The sequence below is a fragment of the Oncorhynchus nerka genome, linkage group LG12, assembly GCF_034236695.1.
Source record: "Oncorhynchus nerka isolate Pitt River linkage group LG12, Oner_Uvic_2.0, whole genome shotgun sequence".
In the NCBI taxonomy this organism is placed as follows: Eukaryota; Metazoa; Chordata; class Actinopteri; order Salmoniformes; family Salmonidae; genus Oncorhynchus; species Oncorhynchus nerka.
The window spans coordinates 591,197-611,331 of NC_088407.1; the positions used below are offsets into that span (position 1 = coordinate 591,197).

Below are 20,135 nucleotides of genomic sequence, written 5' to 3' on the forward strand. Positions count from 1 at the left end.
ACCATTAGGCAGAAGAAGAGTGACTTACCATTAGATATCATCACCAGTGACTTACCATTAGGCAGAAGAGGTAGATATCATCACCAGTGACTTACCATTAGGCAGAAGAGGTAGATATCATCACCAGTGACTTACCATTAGGCAGAAGAGGTAGATATCATCACCAGTGACTTACCATTAGGCAGAAGAGGTAGATATCATCACCAGTGACTTACCATTACCATTAGTGACTTACCATTAGGCAGAAGAGGATATCATCACCAGATATCATCACCAGTGACTTACCATTAGTGACTTACCAGAAGAGGTAGATATCATCACCAGAAGAGGTAGATATCATCACCAGTGACTTACCATTCACCAGTGGCAGAAGAGGTAGATATCATCACCAGTGACTTACCATTAGGCAGAAGAGGTAGATATCATCAGTGACTTACCATTACAGAAGAGGTAGATATCAGTGACTTACCATTAGGCAGAAGAGGTAGATATCATCACCAGTGACTTACCATTAGGCAGAAGAGGTAGATATCATCACCAGTGACTTACCATTAGTGACTTACCATTAGGCAGAAGAGGTAGATATCATCACCAGTGACTTACCATTAGGCAGAAGAGGTAGATATCATCACCAGTGATTAGGTAGATATCATCACCAGTGACTTACCATTACAGAAGAAGAGGCAGAAGATATCATCAGTGACCACCATTAGCCAGAAGAGTAGATATCAAGACTTACCATTAGGTGACTTACCATTAGGCAGAAGAGGTAGATATCATCACCAGTGACTTACCATTAGGCAGAAGAGGTAGATATCATCACCAGTGACTTACCATTAGGCAGAAGAGGTAGATATCATCACCAGTGACTTACCATTAGGCAGAAGACAGAAGACTTACCATTAGGCAGAAGATATCATCACCAGTGACTTACCATTAGGCAGAAGAGGTAGATATCATCACCAGTGACTTACCATTAGGCAGAAGAGGTACCATTAGGCAGAAGAGGTAGATATCATCACCAGTGACTTACCATTAGGCAGAAGAGGTAGATATCATCACCAGTGACTTACCATTAGGCAGAAGAGGTAGATATCATCACCAGTGACTTACCATTAGGCAGAAGAGGTAGATATCATCACCAGTGACTTACCATTAGGCAGAAGAGGTAGATATCATCACCAGTGACTTACCATTAGGCAGAAGAGGTAGATATCATCACCATGACTTACCATTCATCACCAGTGACATTAGGCAGAAGAGGTAGATACCATTAGGCAGAAGAGGTAGATATCATCACCAGTGACTTACCATTAGGCAGAAGAGGATATCATCACCAGATATCAGAAGAGGTAGATATCATCACCAGTGACTTACAGAAGAGGTAGATATCATCACCAGTAGGCAGAAGAGTAGATATCATCACCAGTGACTTACCATTAGACAGAAGAGGTAGATATCATCACCAGTGACTTACCATTAGGCAGAAGAGGTAGATATCATCACCAGTGACTTACCATTAGGCAGAAGAGGTAGATATCATCACCAGTGACTTACCATTAGGCAGAAGAGGTAGATATCATCACCAGTGACTTACCCATTCACCAGTGACTTACCATTAGAAGAAGGTAGATATCATCACCAGTGACTTACCATTAGGCAGAAGAGGTAGATATCATCACCAGTGATCATCACCATTAGGCAGAAGAGGTGATATCATCACAGTGACTTACCCAGAAGAGGTAGATATCATCACCAGTGACTTACCATTAGGCAGAAGAGGTAGATATCATCACCAGTGACTTACCATTAGGCAGAAGAGGTAGATATCATCACCAGTGACTTACCATTAGGCAGAAGAGGTAGATATCATCACCAGTGACTTACCATTAGGCAGAAGAGGTAGATATCATCACCAGTGACTTTAGGCAGAAGAGGTAGATATCATCACCAGTGACTTACCATTAGGCAGAAGAGGTAGATATCATCTCCAGTGACTTACCATTAGGCAGAAGAGGTAGATATCATCACCAGTGACTTACCATTAGGCAGAAGAGGTAGATATCATCACCAGTGACTTACCATTAGGCAGAAGAGGCAGATATCATCACCTATGACTTCTGAGCCGAGTGTGTTTTTTTGTTCGTTTATAACTTGTTTTTTTACATAATGTTGCTGCTACCGTCTCTTATGACCGAAAATAACTTCTAGACATCAGGACTGCGATTACTCACCACAGACCAGCAGAATCCTTTTTCTTCTTTCACGACTCTGACGAGCCAAAGGATATAAGGCTCCCTCGGGAACAGGCCCCGACCCCAGTGATCTGCATGAAGAGTCGTCGGAGAAAGAGAGGCCGGAGGGCGGGCTGCCTTCTGAGGAGTCGGAGGCGATCGAATAAACCCCCACTCCCCTCAATTCTGCTCGCAAACATGCAATCTTTGGACAATAAAATGGACGAGTTAATGGGAAGATTAAACTACCAACAGGACATTAAAACTGTAATAACTTATGCTTCACGGAGTCGTGGCTGAACGACGACAATATCAACATACAGCTGGCTGGTTATACGCTGTATCAGCAGGATAGAACAGCAGCGTCTGGTAAGACCAGGGGCGGCGATGTATGCATTTTTGTAAACAACAGCTGGTGCACGATATATAAGGAAGTCTCGAGTTCTTGCTCGCCTGAGGTAGAGTATCTCATGATAAGCTGTAGACCACATTACCTACCGAGAGAGATCTCATCTATACTCTTTGTAGCTGTTTACATACCACCACAGTCAGAGGCACTAACACGCCATTGAATGAGTTGTATTCCGCCGTAAGCAAACAATAAAATCCTCACCCAGAGGCGGCGCTACGAGTGGCCGGGGACTTTAATGCAGGGAAACTTAAAATCAGTTTTACCTAATTTCTATCATCATGTTAAAAGTGCAACCAGAGAGAAAAGAACTCTGGACCAGATGCTGAACTACAGGACTGTTTTGCACAGACTGGAATATGTTCCGGGATTAATGGCATTGAGGAGTACACCACATCAGTCACTGGATACATCAATAAGTGCATGGAAGATGCCGTCCCCACAGTGACTGTACGTGCATACCCCATCCAGAAACCATGGATTACAGGCAGAATCCGCACTGAGATAAAGACTAGAGCTGCCATTTTCAAGGAGTGGAACTCTAACCCGGAAGTTTATAAGAAATCCCGCTATGCCCTCCGACGAACCATCAAACAAGCAAGGCGTCAATACAGGACTAAGATCGAGTTGTTCTGACGCCGGTCGGATGTGGCAGGGCCTGCAAACAATTACGACAAAGGGAAGCACAGCCGAGAGCTGCCCAGTGACACGAGCCTACCACATCTGTCACTGGCTTCATCAATAAGTGCATCGAAGATGCCGTCCCCACAGTGACTGTACGTGCATACCCCATCTGTCCCCCCAGTGACACGAGCCTACCGGACGAGCTAAACTACTTCTACGCTCACTTAGAGGTAAATAACACTGAAACATGCATGAGAGCACCAGCTGTACCGGAAGACTGTGTGATCACACTCTATGCAGCCAATGTGGGTAAGACCTTCAGACAGGTCAACATTCACAAGGCCGCAGGACCAGATGGATTACCAGGACGTGTACTGCAAGCATGCACTGACCAACTAGCAAGTGTCTTCACTGACATTTTCAACCTCTCCCTGTCCGAGTCTCTAATACCAACATGTTTCAAGGAGATCACCATAGTCCCTGTGCTCAAGAACACTAAGGTAACCTGTAGCCATGAAGTGCTTTGAAAGGCTGGTAATGGCTCACATCAACACCATTATCCCAGAAACCCTTGACCCACGTCAATTTAAATACCGCACTACAGCTCAGCGTTCAACATCATAGTGCCCTCAAAGATCATCAATAAGCTAAGGATCCTGGAACGAAACACCTCCCCCTGCAACTGGATCCTGGACTTCCTGACGGGCCGCCCAAGGTGGTAAAGGCAGGTAACAACACATCTGCCACGCTGATCCTCAACACAGGGGCCCCTCAGGGGTGCGTGCTCAATCCCGTCCTGTACTCCCTGTTCACCCACGACTGCGTGGCCAGGCACGACTACAACACCATCATTAAGTTTGCTGATGACACAACAGTGGTAGGCCTGAGCACCAACAACAATGAGACAGCCTATAGGGAGGAGGTCTGAGACCTGGCCAGGTGGTGCCAGAATAACAACCTCTCCCTCAAAGTGATCAGATCCTCAAAAGGTTTTACAGTTTTACAACTGGTTGCATCACTGCCTGGTACGGCAACTGCTCAGCCTCCGACCGCAAGACACTACAGAGGGTAGTGCGTACAGCCCAGTACATCACCGCGCTCAAGCTTCTTGCCATCCAGGACCTCTATACCAGGCGGTGTCAGGGGAAGGCCCTAAAAATGGTCAGAGACTCCAGTCATCAAGTCATAGACTGTTCCCCCTGCTACCACAAGGCAAGCAGGACTGGAGTGCCAAGTCTAGGTCCAAGAGGCTTCTAAACAGCTTCTGCCCCCAAGCCCAAGACTCCCAAACATCTAGTCAAATGGCTACCCAGACTATTCACTTTGCCCCCCTCCCCTCTCCACACCACTGCCACTCTCTGTTGTCATCTAGTCACTTCAATTAACTCTACCTACCTGAACTAACCGGTACCCCCTGTATATAGCCTCCACATTGACTCTGTACCGGTACCCCCTGTATATAGCCTCCACATTGACTCTGTACCGTAATACCCTGTATATAGCCTCCACATTGACTCTGTACCGGTACCCCCTGTATATAGCCTCCACATTGACTCGGTACCGTAATACCCTGTATATAGCCTCCACATTGACTCTGTACCAGTACCCCCTGTATATAGCCTCCACATTGACTCGGTACCGTAATACCCTGTATATAGCCTCCACATTGACTCTGTACCGTAATACCCTGTATATAGCCTCCACATTGACTCTGTACCAGTACCCCCCTGTATATAGCCTCCACATTGACTCGGTACCGTAATACCCTGTATATAGCCTCCACATTGACTCTGTACCGTAATACCCTGTATATAGCCTCCACATTGACTCTGTACCAGTACCCCCCTGTATATAGCCTCCACATTGACTCGGTACCGTAATACCCTGTATATAGCCTCCACATTGACTCGGTACCGTAATACCCTGTATATAGCCTCCACATTGAATCTGTACCAGTAACCCCCTGTATATAGCCTCCACATTGACTCTGTACCGGTACCCCCTGTATATAGCCTCCACATTGACTCGGTACCGTAATACCCTGTATATAGCCTCCACACTGACTCTGTACCGTAATACCCTGTATATAGCCTCCACATTGACTCGGTACCGTAATACCCTGTATATAGCCTCCACACTGACTCTGTACCGTAATACCCTGTATATAGCCTCCACACTGACTCTGTACCGTAATACCCTGTATATAGCCTCCACATTGACTCGGTACCGTAATACCCTGTATATAGCCTCCACATTGACTCTGTACTGGTACCCCCTGTATATAGCCTCCACATTGAATCTGTACCGGTACCCCCTGTATATAGCCTCCACATTGACTCTGTACCAGTACCCCCTGTATATAGCCTTACACATTGACTCTGTACCGGTACCCCCTGTATATAGCCTCCACATTGTACCATAATACCCTGTATATAGCCTCCACATTGACTCTGTACCGGTACCCCCTGTATATAGCCTCCACATTGTACCATAATACCCTGTATATAGCCTCCACATTGACTCTGTACCGGTACCCCCTGTATATAGCCTCCACATTGACTCTGTACCAGTACCCCCTGTATATAGCCTCCACATTGACTCTGTACTGGTACCCCCTGTATATAGCCTCCACATTGACTCTGTACTGGTACCCCCTGTATATAGCCTCCACATTGACTCTGTACCGGTACCCCCTGTATATAGACTCCACATTGACTCTGTACCGGTACCCCTGTATATAGCCTCCACATTGACTCTGTACCGGTACCCCCTGTATATAGCCTCCACATTGACTCTGTACCGGTACCCCCTGTATATAGCCTCCACATTGACTCTGTACCGGTACCCCCTGTATATAGCCTCCACATTGACTCTGTACCGGTACCCCCTGTATATAGACTCCACATTGACTCTGTACCGGTACCCCTGTATATAGCCTCCACATTGACTCTGTACCGGTACCCCCTGTATATAGCCTCCACATTGACTCTGTACCAGTACCCCTGTATATAGCCTCCACATTGACTCTGTACCGGTACCCCCTGTATATAGCCTCCACATTGACTCTGTACCGTAATACCCTGTATATAGCCTCCACATTGACTCTGTACCGTAATACCTTGTATATAGTCTCCACATTGACTCTGTACCGGTACCCCTGTATATAGCCTCCACATTGACTCTGTACCGGTACCCCCTGTATATAGCCTCCACATTGACTATGTACCCCCTGTATATAGCCTCCACATTGAGTCTGTACCGTAATACCCTGTATATAGCCTCCACATTGACTCTGTACCGGTACCCCCTGTATATAGCCTCCACATTGACTCTGTACCGTAATACCCTGTATATAGCCTCCACATTGACTCTGTACCGGTACCCCCTGTATATAGCCTCCACATTGACTCTGTACCGGTACCCCCTGTATATAGCCTCCACATTGACTCTGTACCGTAATACCCTGTATATAGCCTCCACATTGTACCGTAATAACCTGTATATAGCCTCCACATTGACTCTGTACCGGTACCCCCTGTATATAGCCTCCACACTGACTCTGTACCGGTACCCCCTGTATATAGCCTCCACATTGACTCTGTACCGGTACCCCCTGTATATAGCCTCCACATTGACTCTGTACCGGTACCCCCTGTATATAGCCTCCACATTGACTCTGTACCGGTACCCCCTGTATATAGCCTCCACATTGACTCTGTACCCCTGTATATAGCCTCCACATTGACTCTGTACCGGTACCCCCTGTATATAGCCTCCACATTGACTCTGTACCAGTACCCCCTGTATATAGCCTCCACATTGACTCTGTACCTGTACCCCCTGTATATAGCCTCCACATTGACTCTGTACCAGTACCCCCTGTATATAGCCTCCACATTGACTCTGTACTGGTACACCCTGTATATAGCCTCCACATTGACTCTGTACCGGTACCCCCTGTATATAGCCTCCACATTGACTCTGTACCCTGTATATAGCCTCCACATTGACTCTGTACCCCCTGTATGTAGCCTCCACATTGACTCTGTACCAGTACCCCCTGTATATAGCCTCCACATTGACTCTGTACCCCTGTATATAGCCTCCACATTGACTCTGTACCCCTGTATATAGCCTCCACATTGACTCTGTACCCCCTGTATATAGCCTCCACATTGACTCTGTACCTGTACCCCCTGTATATAGCCTCCACATTGACTCTGTACCCCCTGTATATAGCCTCCACATTGACTCTGTACCAGTACCCCCTGTATATATCCTCCACATTGACTCTGTACCGGTACCCCCTGTATATAGCCTCCACATTGACTCTGTACCGGTACCCCCTGTATATAGTCTCCACATTGACTCTGTACTGGTACCCCCTGTATATAGCCTCCACATTGACTCTGTACCAGTACCCCCTGTATATAGCCTCCACATTGACTCTGTACCAGTACCCCCTGTATATAGCCTCCACATTGACTCTGTACCAGTACCCCCTCTATATAGCCTCCACATTGACTCTGTACTGTAATACCCTGTATATAGCCTCCACATTGACTCTGTACTGTAATACCCTGTATATAGCCTCCACATTGACTCTGTACCAGTACCCCCTGTATATAGCCTCCACATTGACTCTGTACCAGTACCCCCTGTATATAGCCACTTTGACATTATGGTGTTTTGTGTGTAGAGGCCAGTGACAAAATCTAAATGTACTCAATTGTAATTCAGTCTAACACAACAAAAACGTGGAAAAAGTCAAGGGGTGTGAATCCTTTCTGAAGGTCCTGTTATGTGTAGCCATCGTATCATAAAGAGCACGGCGCTGTTTCCCTTCACTATGACTACTACATCATCAACATCGTCACCATGGTAACCCACGGCGCTGTTTCCCTTCCCGGTGAGATGGTTTCAGCCACTTGCGAACTGAAGGAAAGTTTGCGGGTGCAAAGGTCATCTACTTTTGAAGTGACTGATCGTGTTCATTCAAAGGTAACACATCTTTACAGTTAAATTACATGTCTCTTCTATAAAACCCATTAAAAACATTTACATTTTTTTTGGGGGGGGGGGTCCGACTGGCCTCTGCCTGGGCCCTCCGAATCACTCTGTCCGCCCCTGACCATCATCAACATCGTCACCATGGTAAACCCACCCTTGCTCCTGATTCTTTCAGGCCGGCCAGAGAACACCACCAGGCCGATGACATCACAGATGTCGCCGTGGGGACAGCTGAGGAGATCCTTCCTGTTAGAGACAGGAAGTCAGGGTTAACGTGGAGATTAGAAGACAGGGTTTCCATGGTGATTAAATCCACATCTCACAGTTGTGTGTGTGTGTGTGACGTCCTACCCATTGCAGAAGGAGTAGGAGGGACGTAACAAACGGACGTCAGCAGACAGAGAGAATTCTGGGACGATAGAGATCTCAGCTGACGGGTTCCTGGAGTTTAGACTGATCTCTGATGGAGGGAGAGAGAGTGTTCTGACTTCTTTCTAGTAGATCTGGAGTGTGTGTGTGTGTGTGTGGTGTGTGTGTAAATACACTGTGTGTACAAATCATCAGGGTCACAACTTTCACTTGGGATGGGGGAATCATAATCCCTCCATATTCTGAAATGGCATTTTTATCATTGCACTATGATACCAAAAACAGCATCAGTGTGCTTTCTGGACCAAGTAGGCTGTTTGGAGGTTTCAGTCGGCTGGATTTAAGACTGCGGCGGACACCACAGAGCGGGCTGACAGGCTGTGTGAAGGCAAAGCTCCTGAAAGGCTCGCTGGACGGGAGAGACGCACGGGAGAGACGCACGGGAGAGACGAACGGGAGAGACGAACGGGAGAGACGCACGGGAGAGACGCACGGGAGAGACGCACGGGAGAGACGCACGGGAGAGACGCACGGGAGAGACGCACGGGAGAGAGAGACGCACGGGAGAGAGAGACGCACGGGAGAGAGAGACGCACGGGAGAGAGAGACGCACGGGAGAGAGAGACGCACGGGAGAGACGAACGGGAGAGACGAACGGGAGAGACGAACGGGAGAGACGAACGGGAGAGACGCACGGGAGAGACGCACGGGAGAGACGCACGGGAGAGACGAACGGGAGAGACGAACGGGAGAGACGCACGGGAGAGACGAACGGGAGAGACGAACGGGAGAGACGAACGGGAGAGACGCACGGGAGAGACGCACGGGAGAGACGAACGGGAGAGACGAACGGGAGAGACGCACGGGAGAGAGAGACGCACGCACGGGAGAGACGCACGGGAGAGACGCACGGGAGAGACGCACGGGAGAGACGCACGGGAGAGACGCACGGGAGAGATGAACGGGAGAGACGAACGGGAGGAGAGACGCACGGGAGAGACGAACGGGAGAGACGCACGGGAGAGACGCACGGGAGAGACGAACGGGAGAGACGCACGGGAGAGACGAACGGGAGAGACGAACGGGAGAGACGCACGGGAGAGACGCACGGGAGAGACGAACGGGAGAGACGCACGGGAGAGACGAACGGGAGAGACGAACGGGAGAGACGAACGGGAGAGACGCACGGGAGAGACGAACGGAGGCAACTGCTGACGGTGTTAAAGTGCTCCGAATTGTAAAAGCAGGCAGAGCAGAAACTGGCTAACCGTTGTTTAACTTAACAGAAGAAGAAAAAAGAAGAAACTAGACAACTAAGCGTTTATTCCCAGTGCTGAGCTAGTAGTGTAAACGTTAGCTCGTGGTCCATAACCGAGGTGAATGAATTAGCTAGCGAGTAGCTGCCACAGCCAGATAAGCCTTATCGATCAGATAGTAGTAATAGCCACCTCATATCGCTATCTAACAGCTGTTTGTATGGAAATATTTTGCAGCCTTTTATCCCGTTTCAACAGAAGTGAATGAACTTAGCTAGCTTTCACCAGTTGATGTACCGTTGGAGAGAAAGCAGAACAAAAGTAGTTGGTGGGGGTCGGGGAGAGAGTTGAGGTATTGACTGGTGGGGGTCGGGGAGAGAGTTGAGGTATTGACTGGTGGGGGTCGGGGAGAGAGTTGAGGTATTGACTGGCGGGGGTCGGGGAGAGAGTTGAGGTATTGACTGGTGGGGGTCGGGGGAGAGAGTTGAGGTATTGACTGGTGGGGGTCGGGGAGAGAGTTGAGGTATTGACTGGTGGGGGTCGGGGAGAGAGTTGAGGTATTGACTGGTGGGGGTCGGGAGAGAGTTGTGGTATTGACTAGACTGGTGGGGGTCGGGGAGAGAGTTGTGGTATTGACTAGACTGGCGGGGTCGGGGGAGAGAGTTGAGGTATTGACTAGACTGGTGGGGGTCGGGAGAGAGTTGAGGTATTGACTGGTGGGGGTCGGGAGAGAGTTGAGGGATTGACTAGACTGGTGGGGGTCGGGGGAGAGAGTTGAGGGATTGACTAGACTGGTGGGGGTCGGGGAGAGTTGAGGTATTGACTAGACTGGTGGGGTCGGGGAGAGAGTTGAGGGATTGACTAGACTGGTGGGGGTCGGGGAGAGAGTTGAGGTATTGACTAGACTGGTGGGGGTCGGGGGAGAGAGTTGAGGGATTGACTAGACTGGTGGGGGTCGGGGAGAGAGTTGAGGTATTGACTAGACTGGTGGGGGTCGGGGAGAGTTGAGGTATTGACTGGTGGGGGTCGGGGAGAGTTGAGGTATTGACTGGTGGGGGTCGGGGAGAGTTGAGGTATTGACTGGTGGGGGTCGGGGAGAGAGTTGAGGTATTGACTGGTGGGGGTCGGGGAGAGAGTTGAGGTATTGACTGGTGGGGGTCGGGGAGAGAGTTGAGGTATTGACTGGTGGGGTCGGGGAGAGAGTTGAGGTATTGACTGGTGGGGGTCGGGGAGAGTTGAGGTATTGACTGGTGGGGGTCGGGGAGAGTTGAGGTATTGACTGGTGGGGGTCGGGAGAGAGTTGAGGTATTGACTGGTGGGGGTCGGGGAGAGAGTTGAGGTATTGACTGGTGGGGGTCGGGGGAGAGAGTTGAGGTATTGACTGGTGGGGGTCGGGGAGAGAGTTGAGGTATTGACTGGTGGGGGTCGGGAGAGAGTTGAGGTATTGATTGGTGGGGGTCGGGGAGAGAGTTGTGGTATTGACTAGACTGGTGGGGGTCGGGGAGAGAGTTGTGGTATTGACTGGTGGGGGTCGGGAGAGAGTTGAGGTATTGACTGGTGGGGGTCGGGGAGAGAGTTGAGGAATTGACTGGTGGGGGTCGGGAGAGAGTTGAGGTATTGACTGGTGGGGGTCAGGGAGAGAGTTGAGGAATTGACTAGACTGGTGGGGGTCTGGCTGTGGGGGGGGCTGGCTGGGCAGTCTGGCTGGGGGGGGCTGAAATGTGATATTTACATTTACATTTAAGTCATTTAGCAGAAAAACAGTCTTTGTACTTTATTTTTTAAGAGAGCTGTTAGACTATTGGTTAAAGGTGTCATCATGCCCGGTAGTCCTGACTCTTAAGAGAGCTGTTAGACTATTAAGAGAGCTGTTAGACTATTGGTTAAAGGTGTCATCATGCCCGGTAGTCCTGACTCTTAAGAGAGTTGTTAGACTATTGGTTAAAGGTGTCATCATGCCCGGTAGGTTAAAGAGCTGTCATTCATGCCCGGTAGTCCTGACTCTTAAGAGAGCTGTTAGACTATTGGTTAAAGGTGTCATCATGCCCGGTAGTCCTGACTCTTAAGAGAGCTGTTAGACTATTGGTTAAAGGTGTCATCATGCCCGGTAGTCCTGACTCTTAAGAGAGCTGTTAGACTATTAAGAGAGCTGTTAGACTCTTAAGAGAGCTGTTAGACTATTGGTTAAAGGTGTCATCATGCCCGGTAGTCCTGACTCTTAAGAGAGCTGTTAGACTATTGGTTAAAGGTGTCATCATGCCCGGTAGTCCTGACTCTTAAGAGAGTCGTTAGACTATTGGTTAAAGGTGTCATCATGCCCGGTAGTCCTGACTCTTAAGAGAGTCGTTAGACTATTGGTTAAAGGTGTCATCATGCCCGGTAGTCCTGACTCTTAAGAGAGTCGTTAGACTATTGGTTAAAGGTGTCATCATGCCCGGTAGTCCTGACTCTTAAGAGAGTCGTTAGACTATTGGTTAAAGGTGTCATCATGCCCGGTAGTCCTGACTCTTAAGAGAGTCGTTAGACTATTGGTTAAAGGTGTCATCATGCCCGGTAGTCCTGACTCTTAAGAGAGTCGTTAGACTATTGGTTAAAGGTGTCATCATGCCCGGTAGTCCTGACTCTTAAGAGAGTCGTTAGACTATTGGTTAAAGGTGTCATCATGCCCGGTAGTCCTGACTCTTAAGAGAGTCGTTAGACTATTGGTTAAAGGTTAATATTGATTATTGAATTACCTTTGATCTAGTTCAAATCAAATGTATTTATAAGCCCTTCGTACATCAGCTGATATCTCAAAGGGCTGAACAGAAACCCAGCCTAAAACCCCCTAAACAGCAAGCAATGCAGGTGTAGAAGCACGGAAGTTCAGTCTTATCAATCTCTAAAACATATGCAACAATGATCTCTTATCTTGATGCTGTCTGGGGGCATTTCTGTTGACTTTATGTTGTTGTAAAGAGAGTGCTGCTGGAAGGGTCATAGGTCATAGTGGATAGTGTTGAAATGCAGAGATTAGCTTCAGATGACCCCCCAAAAAAACTAAGTTGGGCCCCTACAAAACATTAACAGCTGCTCTTTCCGTGACAGACTGGCCAGGTGAATCCAGAATATATGATCCCTTATTGATGTCATTTGTTAAATCAACTTCAGTCAGTGTAGATTAAAGGGAGGAGACGGGGTTAAAGACGGATTTTTAAGCCTTGAGACAATTGAGACATGGATTGTGTATTTGTGCCGTTCAGAGGGTGAATGAGCAAGACTAAATATGTAAGTGCCTTTGAAACGGGGTAGGGTAGTAGGTGCACCGGTTTGTGTCAAGAACTGCAATGCTTCTGGGTTTTTCACACTCAACAGTTTCCTGTGTGGATCAATGGTCCACCACCCAAAGGACATCCAGCCAACTGGACAACAGTGGGAAGTGTTGGAGTCAACATGGGGCCAGCTTCCCCGTGGAAGTATTGGAGTCAACATGGGGCCAGCTTCCCTGTGGAAGCATTGGAGTCAACATGGGGCCAGCTTCCCTGTGGAAGTATTGGAGTCAACATGGGGCCAGCTTCCCCGTGGAAGTATTGGAGTCAACATGGGGCCAGCATCTCTGTGGAAGCATTGGAGTCAACATGGGGCCAGCTTCCCTGTGGAAGTGTTGGAGTCAACATGGGGCCAGCTTCCCTGTGGAAGTGTTGGAGTCAACATGGGGCCAGCTTCCCTGTGGAAGTGTTGGAGTCAACATGGGGCCAGCATCTCCGTGGAAGTATTGGAGTCAACATGGGGCCAGCATCTCTGTGGAAGCATTGGAGTCAACATGGGGCCAGCTTCCCTGTGGAAGCATTGGAGTCAACATGGGGCCAGCATCTCTGTGGAAGCATTGGAGTCAACATGGGGCCAGCATCACTGTGGAAGTGTTGGAGTCAACATGGGGCCAGCTTCCCTGTGGAAGTATTGGAGTCAACATGGGGCCAGCTTCCCTGTGGAAGTATTGGAGTCAACATGGGGCCAGCTTCCCTGTGGAAGTATTGGAGTCAACATGGGCCCAGCATCTCTGTGCAACTCTATATTAGAAAAATGTTCCTCTATGTCGGTGGTCTCTAGTGTTACCTCTATGTCGGTCGGTGGTCTCTAGTGTTACCTCTATGTCGGTCGGTGGTCTCTAGTGTTACCTCTATGCCGGTGGTCTCTAGTGTTACCTCTATGCCGGTGGTCTCTAGTGTTACCTCTATGCCGGTGGTCTCTAGTGTTACCTCTATGCCGGTGGTCTCTAGTGTTACCTCTATGTCGGTGGTCTCTAGTGTTACCTCTATGTCGGTGGTCTCTAGTGTTACCTCTATGTCGGTGGTCTCTAGTGTTACCTCTATGTCGGTCGGTGGTCTCTAGTGTTACCTCTATGTCGGGTGGTGGTCTCTAGTGTTACCTCTATGTCGGTGGTCTCTAGTGTTACCTCTATGTCGATGGTCTCTAGTGTTACCGCTATGTCGGTGGTCTCTAGTGTTACCGCTATGTCGGTGGTCTCTAGTGTTACCTCTATGTCGGTCGGTGGTCTCTAGTGTTACCGCTATGTCGGTGGTCTCTAGTGTTACCTCTAAGTCGGTCGGTGGTCTCTAGTGTTACCTCTATGTTGGTGGTCTCTAGTGTTACCTCTATGTCGGTGGTCTCTAGTGTTACCTCTATGTCGGTGGTCTCTAGTGTTACCTCTATGTCGGTGGTCTCTAGTGTTACCGCTATGTCGGTGGTCTCTAGTGTTACCTCTATGTCGGTCGGTGGTCTCTAGTGTTACCTCTATGTCGGTCGGTGGTCTCTAGTGTTACCTCTATGTCGATGGTCTCTAGTGTTACCTCTATGTCGGTGGTCTCTAGTGTTACCGCTATGTCGGTGGTCTCTAGTGTTACCTCTATGTCGGTGGTCTCTAGTGTTACCGCTATGTCGGTGGTCTCTAGTGTTACCTCTATGTCGGTGGTCTCTAGTGTTACCTCTATGTCGGTGGTCTCTAGTGTTACCTCTATGTCGATGGTCTCTAGTGTTACCTCTATGTCGGTCGGTGGTCTCTAGTGTTACCTCTATGTCGATGGTCTCTAGTGTTACCTCTATGTCGGTCGGTGGTCTCTAGTGTTACCTCTATGTCGATGGTCTCTAGTGTTACCTCTATGTCGGTGGTCTCTAGTGTTACCGCTATGTCGGTGGTCTCTAGTGTTACCGCTATGTCGGTGGTCTCTAGTGTTACCTCTATGTCGGTGGTCTCTAGTGTTACCTCTATGTCGATGGTCTCTAGTGTTACCTCTATGTCGGTCGGTGGTCTCTAGTGTTACCTCTATGTCGATGGTCTCTAGTGTTACCTCTATGTCGGTGGTCTCTAGTGTTACCGCTATGTCGGTGGTCTCTAGTGTTACCTCTATGTCGGTGGTCTCTAGTGTTACCTCTATGTCGGTGGTCTCTAGTGTTACCTCTATGTCGGTGGTCTCTAGTGTTACCTATATGTCGGTGGTCTCTAGTGTTACCTATATGTTGGTGGTCTCTCTTGTCGTAGCTCTCCTTGACTCTGAAGCCTCTCGTTCTCAATACCTGACCTGGTCTCAGTCTGCCATACCACGACACACACACACTGTTCCACAACACACACACACACACACACCCTGACACATCACACACCTGCAACACCGCCTAGGAAAGAGAGGAAGAGAAGAAGAGGGGAGAAAAGCAGACAGGGAGAGAACATGAGGTCAGTACCAGTCAAACAACCTACCGGGTTACTGGTCCAACGCTCTAACCACTAGACTACCTGCACTATTAAATATACAGTACCAGTCAAACAACCTACCGGGTTACTGGTCCAACGCTCTAACCACTAGACTACCTGCACTATTAAATATACAGTACCAGTCAAACAACCTACCGGGTTACTGGTCCAACGCTCTAACCACTAGACTACCTGCACTATTAAATATACAGTACCAGTCAAACAACCTACCGGGTTACTAGTCCAACGCTCTAACCACTAGACTACCTGCACTATTAAATATACAGTACCAGTCAAACAACCTACCGGGTTACTGGTCCAACGCTCTAACCACTAGACTACCTGCACTATTAAATATACAGTACCAGTCAAACAACCTACCGGGTTACTGGTCCAACGCTCTAACCACTAGACTACCTGCACTATTAAATATACAGTACCAGTCAAACAACCTACCGGGTTACTGGTCCAACGCTCTAACCACTAGACTACCTGCACTATTAAATATACAGTACCAGTCAAACAACCTACCGGGTTACTAGTCCAACAACACTTTTTGGGGGGAGTTACTACAGGATTCCATATTGTGTTATTACATAGTGTTGATGTAGAAAATAGTAAAAATAAAGAAAAACCTTGAATGAGTAGGTGTGTCCAAACTTTTGACTGGTAGTGTATGTATGTATGTACTAACCTTATAAGGGCATTCACAATTGCTGTCGGATTTCCCATAATACATCACTCTGGACTTGTTTAGAACTCGCACCACCAGCAGACCCCTGGCCACACCCCTCCTCGCTGTGGCACCGCCCTTACGGGACAGGAAGTCCTCCTGCAGTTCAGCTAGCGTCACTGTAGCCCGAATACCTGGAGAGAGACAACACACACACACTCACCTGGAGAGAGACAACACACACACCTGGAGAGAGACAACACACACACACTCACCTGGAGAGAGACAACACACACACACACCTGGAGAGAGACAACACACACACACACCTGGAGAGAGACAACACACACACACACCTGGAGAGAGACAACACACACACACACCTGGAGAGAGACAACACACACACACACCTGGAGAGAGACAACACACACACACACCTGGAGAGAGACAACACACACACACACCTGGAGAGAGACAACACACACACACACCTGGAGGGAGACAACACACACACACACCTGGAGAGAGACAACACACACACACACCTGGAGAGAGACAACACACACACACACCTGGAGAGAGACAACACACACGCCTGGAGAGAGACAACACACACACACTTGGAGAGAGACAACACACACACAGACCTGGAGAGAGACAACACACACACACACACACCTGGAGAGAGACAACACACACACACTTGCAGAGAGACAACACACACACACACCTGGAGAGAGACAACACACACACACTTGGAGAGAGACAACACACACACACACCTGGAGAGAGACAACACACACACCTGGGGAGAGACAACACACACACCTGGGGAGAGACAACACACACACACACCTGGAGAGAGACAACACACACACATACCTGGAGAGAGACAACACACACCTGGAGAGAGACAACACACACCTGGAGAGAGACAACACACACACACACCTGGAGAGAGACAACACACACACCTGGAGAGAGACAACACACACACACACCTGGAGAGAGACAACACACACACACACCTGGAGAGAGACAACACACACCTGGAGAGAGACAACACACACACCTGGAGAGAAACAACACACACACCTGGAGAGAGACAACACACACACCTGGAGAGAGACAACACACACCTGGAGAGAGACAACACACACACACACCTGGAGAGAGACAACACACACCTGGAGAGAGACAACACACACCTGGAGAGAGACAACACACACCTGGAGAGAGACAACACACACCTGGAAAGAGACAACACACACACCTACCTGGAGAGAGACAACACACACACACACTTGGAGAGAAACAACACACACACACACACACACTTGGAGAGACAACACACACCTGGAGAGAGACAACACACCTGGAGAGAGACAACACACACCTGGAGAGAGACAACACACACACACACACCTGGAGACAAACACACACCTGGAGAGAGACAACACACACACACACCTGGAGAGAGACAACACACACACACACCTGGAGAGAGACAACACACACACACACCTGGAGAGAGACAACACACACACATACCTGGAGAGAGACAACACACACACCTGGGGAGAGACAACACACACACCTGGAGAGAGACAACACACACCTGGAGAGAGACAACACAAACACCTGGAGAGAGACAACACACACACCTGGAGAGAGACAACACACACACACCTGGAGAGAGACAACACACACACCTGGAGAGAGACAACACACACACCTGGGGAGAGACAACACACACACCTGGAGAGAGACAACACACACACCTGGAGAGAGACAACACACACACCTGGGGAGAGACAACACACACAGACACCTGGAGAGAGACAACACACACAGACACACACCTGGAGAGAGACAACACACACACCTGGAGACAGACAACACACACACCTGGAGAGAGACAACACACACACCTGGAGAGAGACAGACACAACACACACACACACCTGGAGAGAGACAACACACACACACACCTGGAGAGAGACAACACACACACACACCTGGGGAGAGACACACCTGGAGAGAGACACACACACACCTGGAGAGAGACACACACACACCTGGAGAGAGACAACACACACACCTGGAGAGAGACAACACACACACCTGGAGAGAGACACACACACACACACCTGGAGAGAGACAACACACACACACACCTGGAGAGAGACAACACACACACACACCTGGAGAGAGACAACACACACACACACCTGGAGAGAGAAACACACACACACCTGGAGAGAAACAACACACACACCTGGAGAGAGACAACACACACACCTGGAGAGAGACAACACACACACCTGGAGAGAGACAACACACACACCTGGAGAGAGACAACACACACACACCTGGAGAGAGACAACCAGACAACACACACACACACCTGGAGAGAGACACACACACACACCTGGAGAGAGACAACAACACACACACCTGGAGAGAGACACACACACACACACCTGAGAGAGACACACACACCTGGAGAGAGACAACACACACACCTGGAGAGAGACAACACACACCTGGAGAGAGACAACACACACACCTGGAGAGAGACAACACACACCTGGAGAGAGACAACACACACACCTGGAGAGAGACAACACACACACCTGGAGAGAAACAACACAAACACACACACACACACACACACATACATATGGAGAGAGACAACACACACACATACCTGGAGAGAAAAACACAAACACACACCTGGACAGAGACAACACACACACACACATACCTGGGGAGAGACAACACACACACACACACACCTGGAGAGAGACAACACACACCACACACACACACCACACACATACATATGGAGAGAGACACACACCACACACACACACCTGGAGAGAGACAAACACACACACCTGGAGAGAGACAACACACACACCTGGAGAGAGACAACACACACACCTGGAGACAGACAACACACACACCACACATACATATGGAGAGAGACACACACACCTGGAGAGAGACAACACACACACCTGGAGAGAGACAACACACACACCTGGAGAGAGACAACACACACACCTGGAGAGAGACAACACACACACCTGGAGAGAGACACACACACACACACACACACACATACATATGGAGAGAGACAACACACACACACATACCTGGAGAGAGACAACACACACACCTGGAGACAGACAACACACACACCTGGGGACAGACAACACACACACCTGGGAGAGACAACACACACACACACCTGGAGAGAGACAACACACACACACACCTGGAGAGAGACAACACACACACCTGGAGAGAGACAACACACACCTGGAGAGAGACAACACACACCTGGAGAGAGACAACACACACACATACCTGGGAGAGAAACACACACCTGGAGAGAGACAACACACACACCTGGACAGAGACACACACACACCTGGAGAGAGACAACACACACACCTGGAGAGAGACAACACACACCTGGAGAGAGACAACACACACACCTGGGAGAGAGACAACACACACACATACCTGGAGAGAGACACACCACACACACACACCTGGAGACAGACAACACACACACACACCTGGAGAGAGACAACACACACATACCTGGAGAGAGACAACACACACACCTGGAGAGAAACAACACACACACACACACTTGGAGAGAGACAACACACACACACCTGGAGAGAGACAACACACACACACCTGGAGAGAGACAACACACACACCTGGAGAGAGACAACACACACACCTGGAGAGAGACAACACACACACCTGGAGAGAGACAACACACACACACCTGGAGAGAGACAACACACAC

At 49.1% G+C, this 20,135-nt stretch overlaps 2 protein-coding genes across 2 annotated transcripts in view; both read right to left on the reverse strand.

Annotated features, from left to right (window-relative positions):
- si:ch73-71d17.2 (uncharacterized) overlaps positions 1–20,135 on the reverse strand; it is a 104,193-nt gene that overhangs the window by 75,155 nt on the left and 8,903 nt on the right. Inside the window, exons 3-6 of the mRNA XM_065025106.1 lie at positions 16,325–16,497; positions 15,392–15,554; positions 8,629–8,737; positions 8,432–8,523 (exon numbers count right to left, since the gene is read on the reverse strand). Of these exons, the coding sequence (XP_064881178.1) occupies positions 8,432–8,523; positions 8,629–8,737; positions 15,392–15,554; positions 16,325–16,497 (537 nt within the window). The remainder of the gene's footprint in view (positions 1–8,431; positions 8,524–8,628; positions 8,738–15,391; positions 15,555–16,324; positions 16,498–20,135) is intronic.
- On the reverse strand, positions 16,426–19,677 carry LOC135574203 (uncharacterized). The gene is made up of 3 exons (XM_065025107.1): positions 19,652–19,677; positions 18,961–19,101; positions 16,426–18,188 (listed from the first exon to the last, which is right to left on the reverse strand). Exons 2-3 carry the CDS (start codon positions 18,984–18,986, stop codon positions 16,523–16,525), a joined length of 1,692 nt encoding a protein of 563 aa, XP_064881179.1. The 5' UTR covers positions 18,987–19,101; positions 19,652–19,677; the 3' UTR covers positions 16,426–16,522.

Coding starts and splice junctions, on each gene's coding strand:
- LOC135574203 (XM_065025107.1), bottom strand. CDS start 18,986: ATGTATGTGTGTGTGTGTGTGTGTGT. Junction 18,189..18,960: donor GTGTGTGTGTGTGTGTGTGT/GTTTGTGTTGTT, acceptor GTCTGTCTCCAG/GTGTGTGTGTTGTCTCTCTC.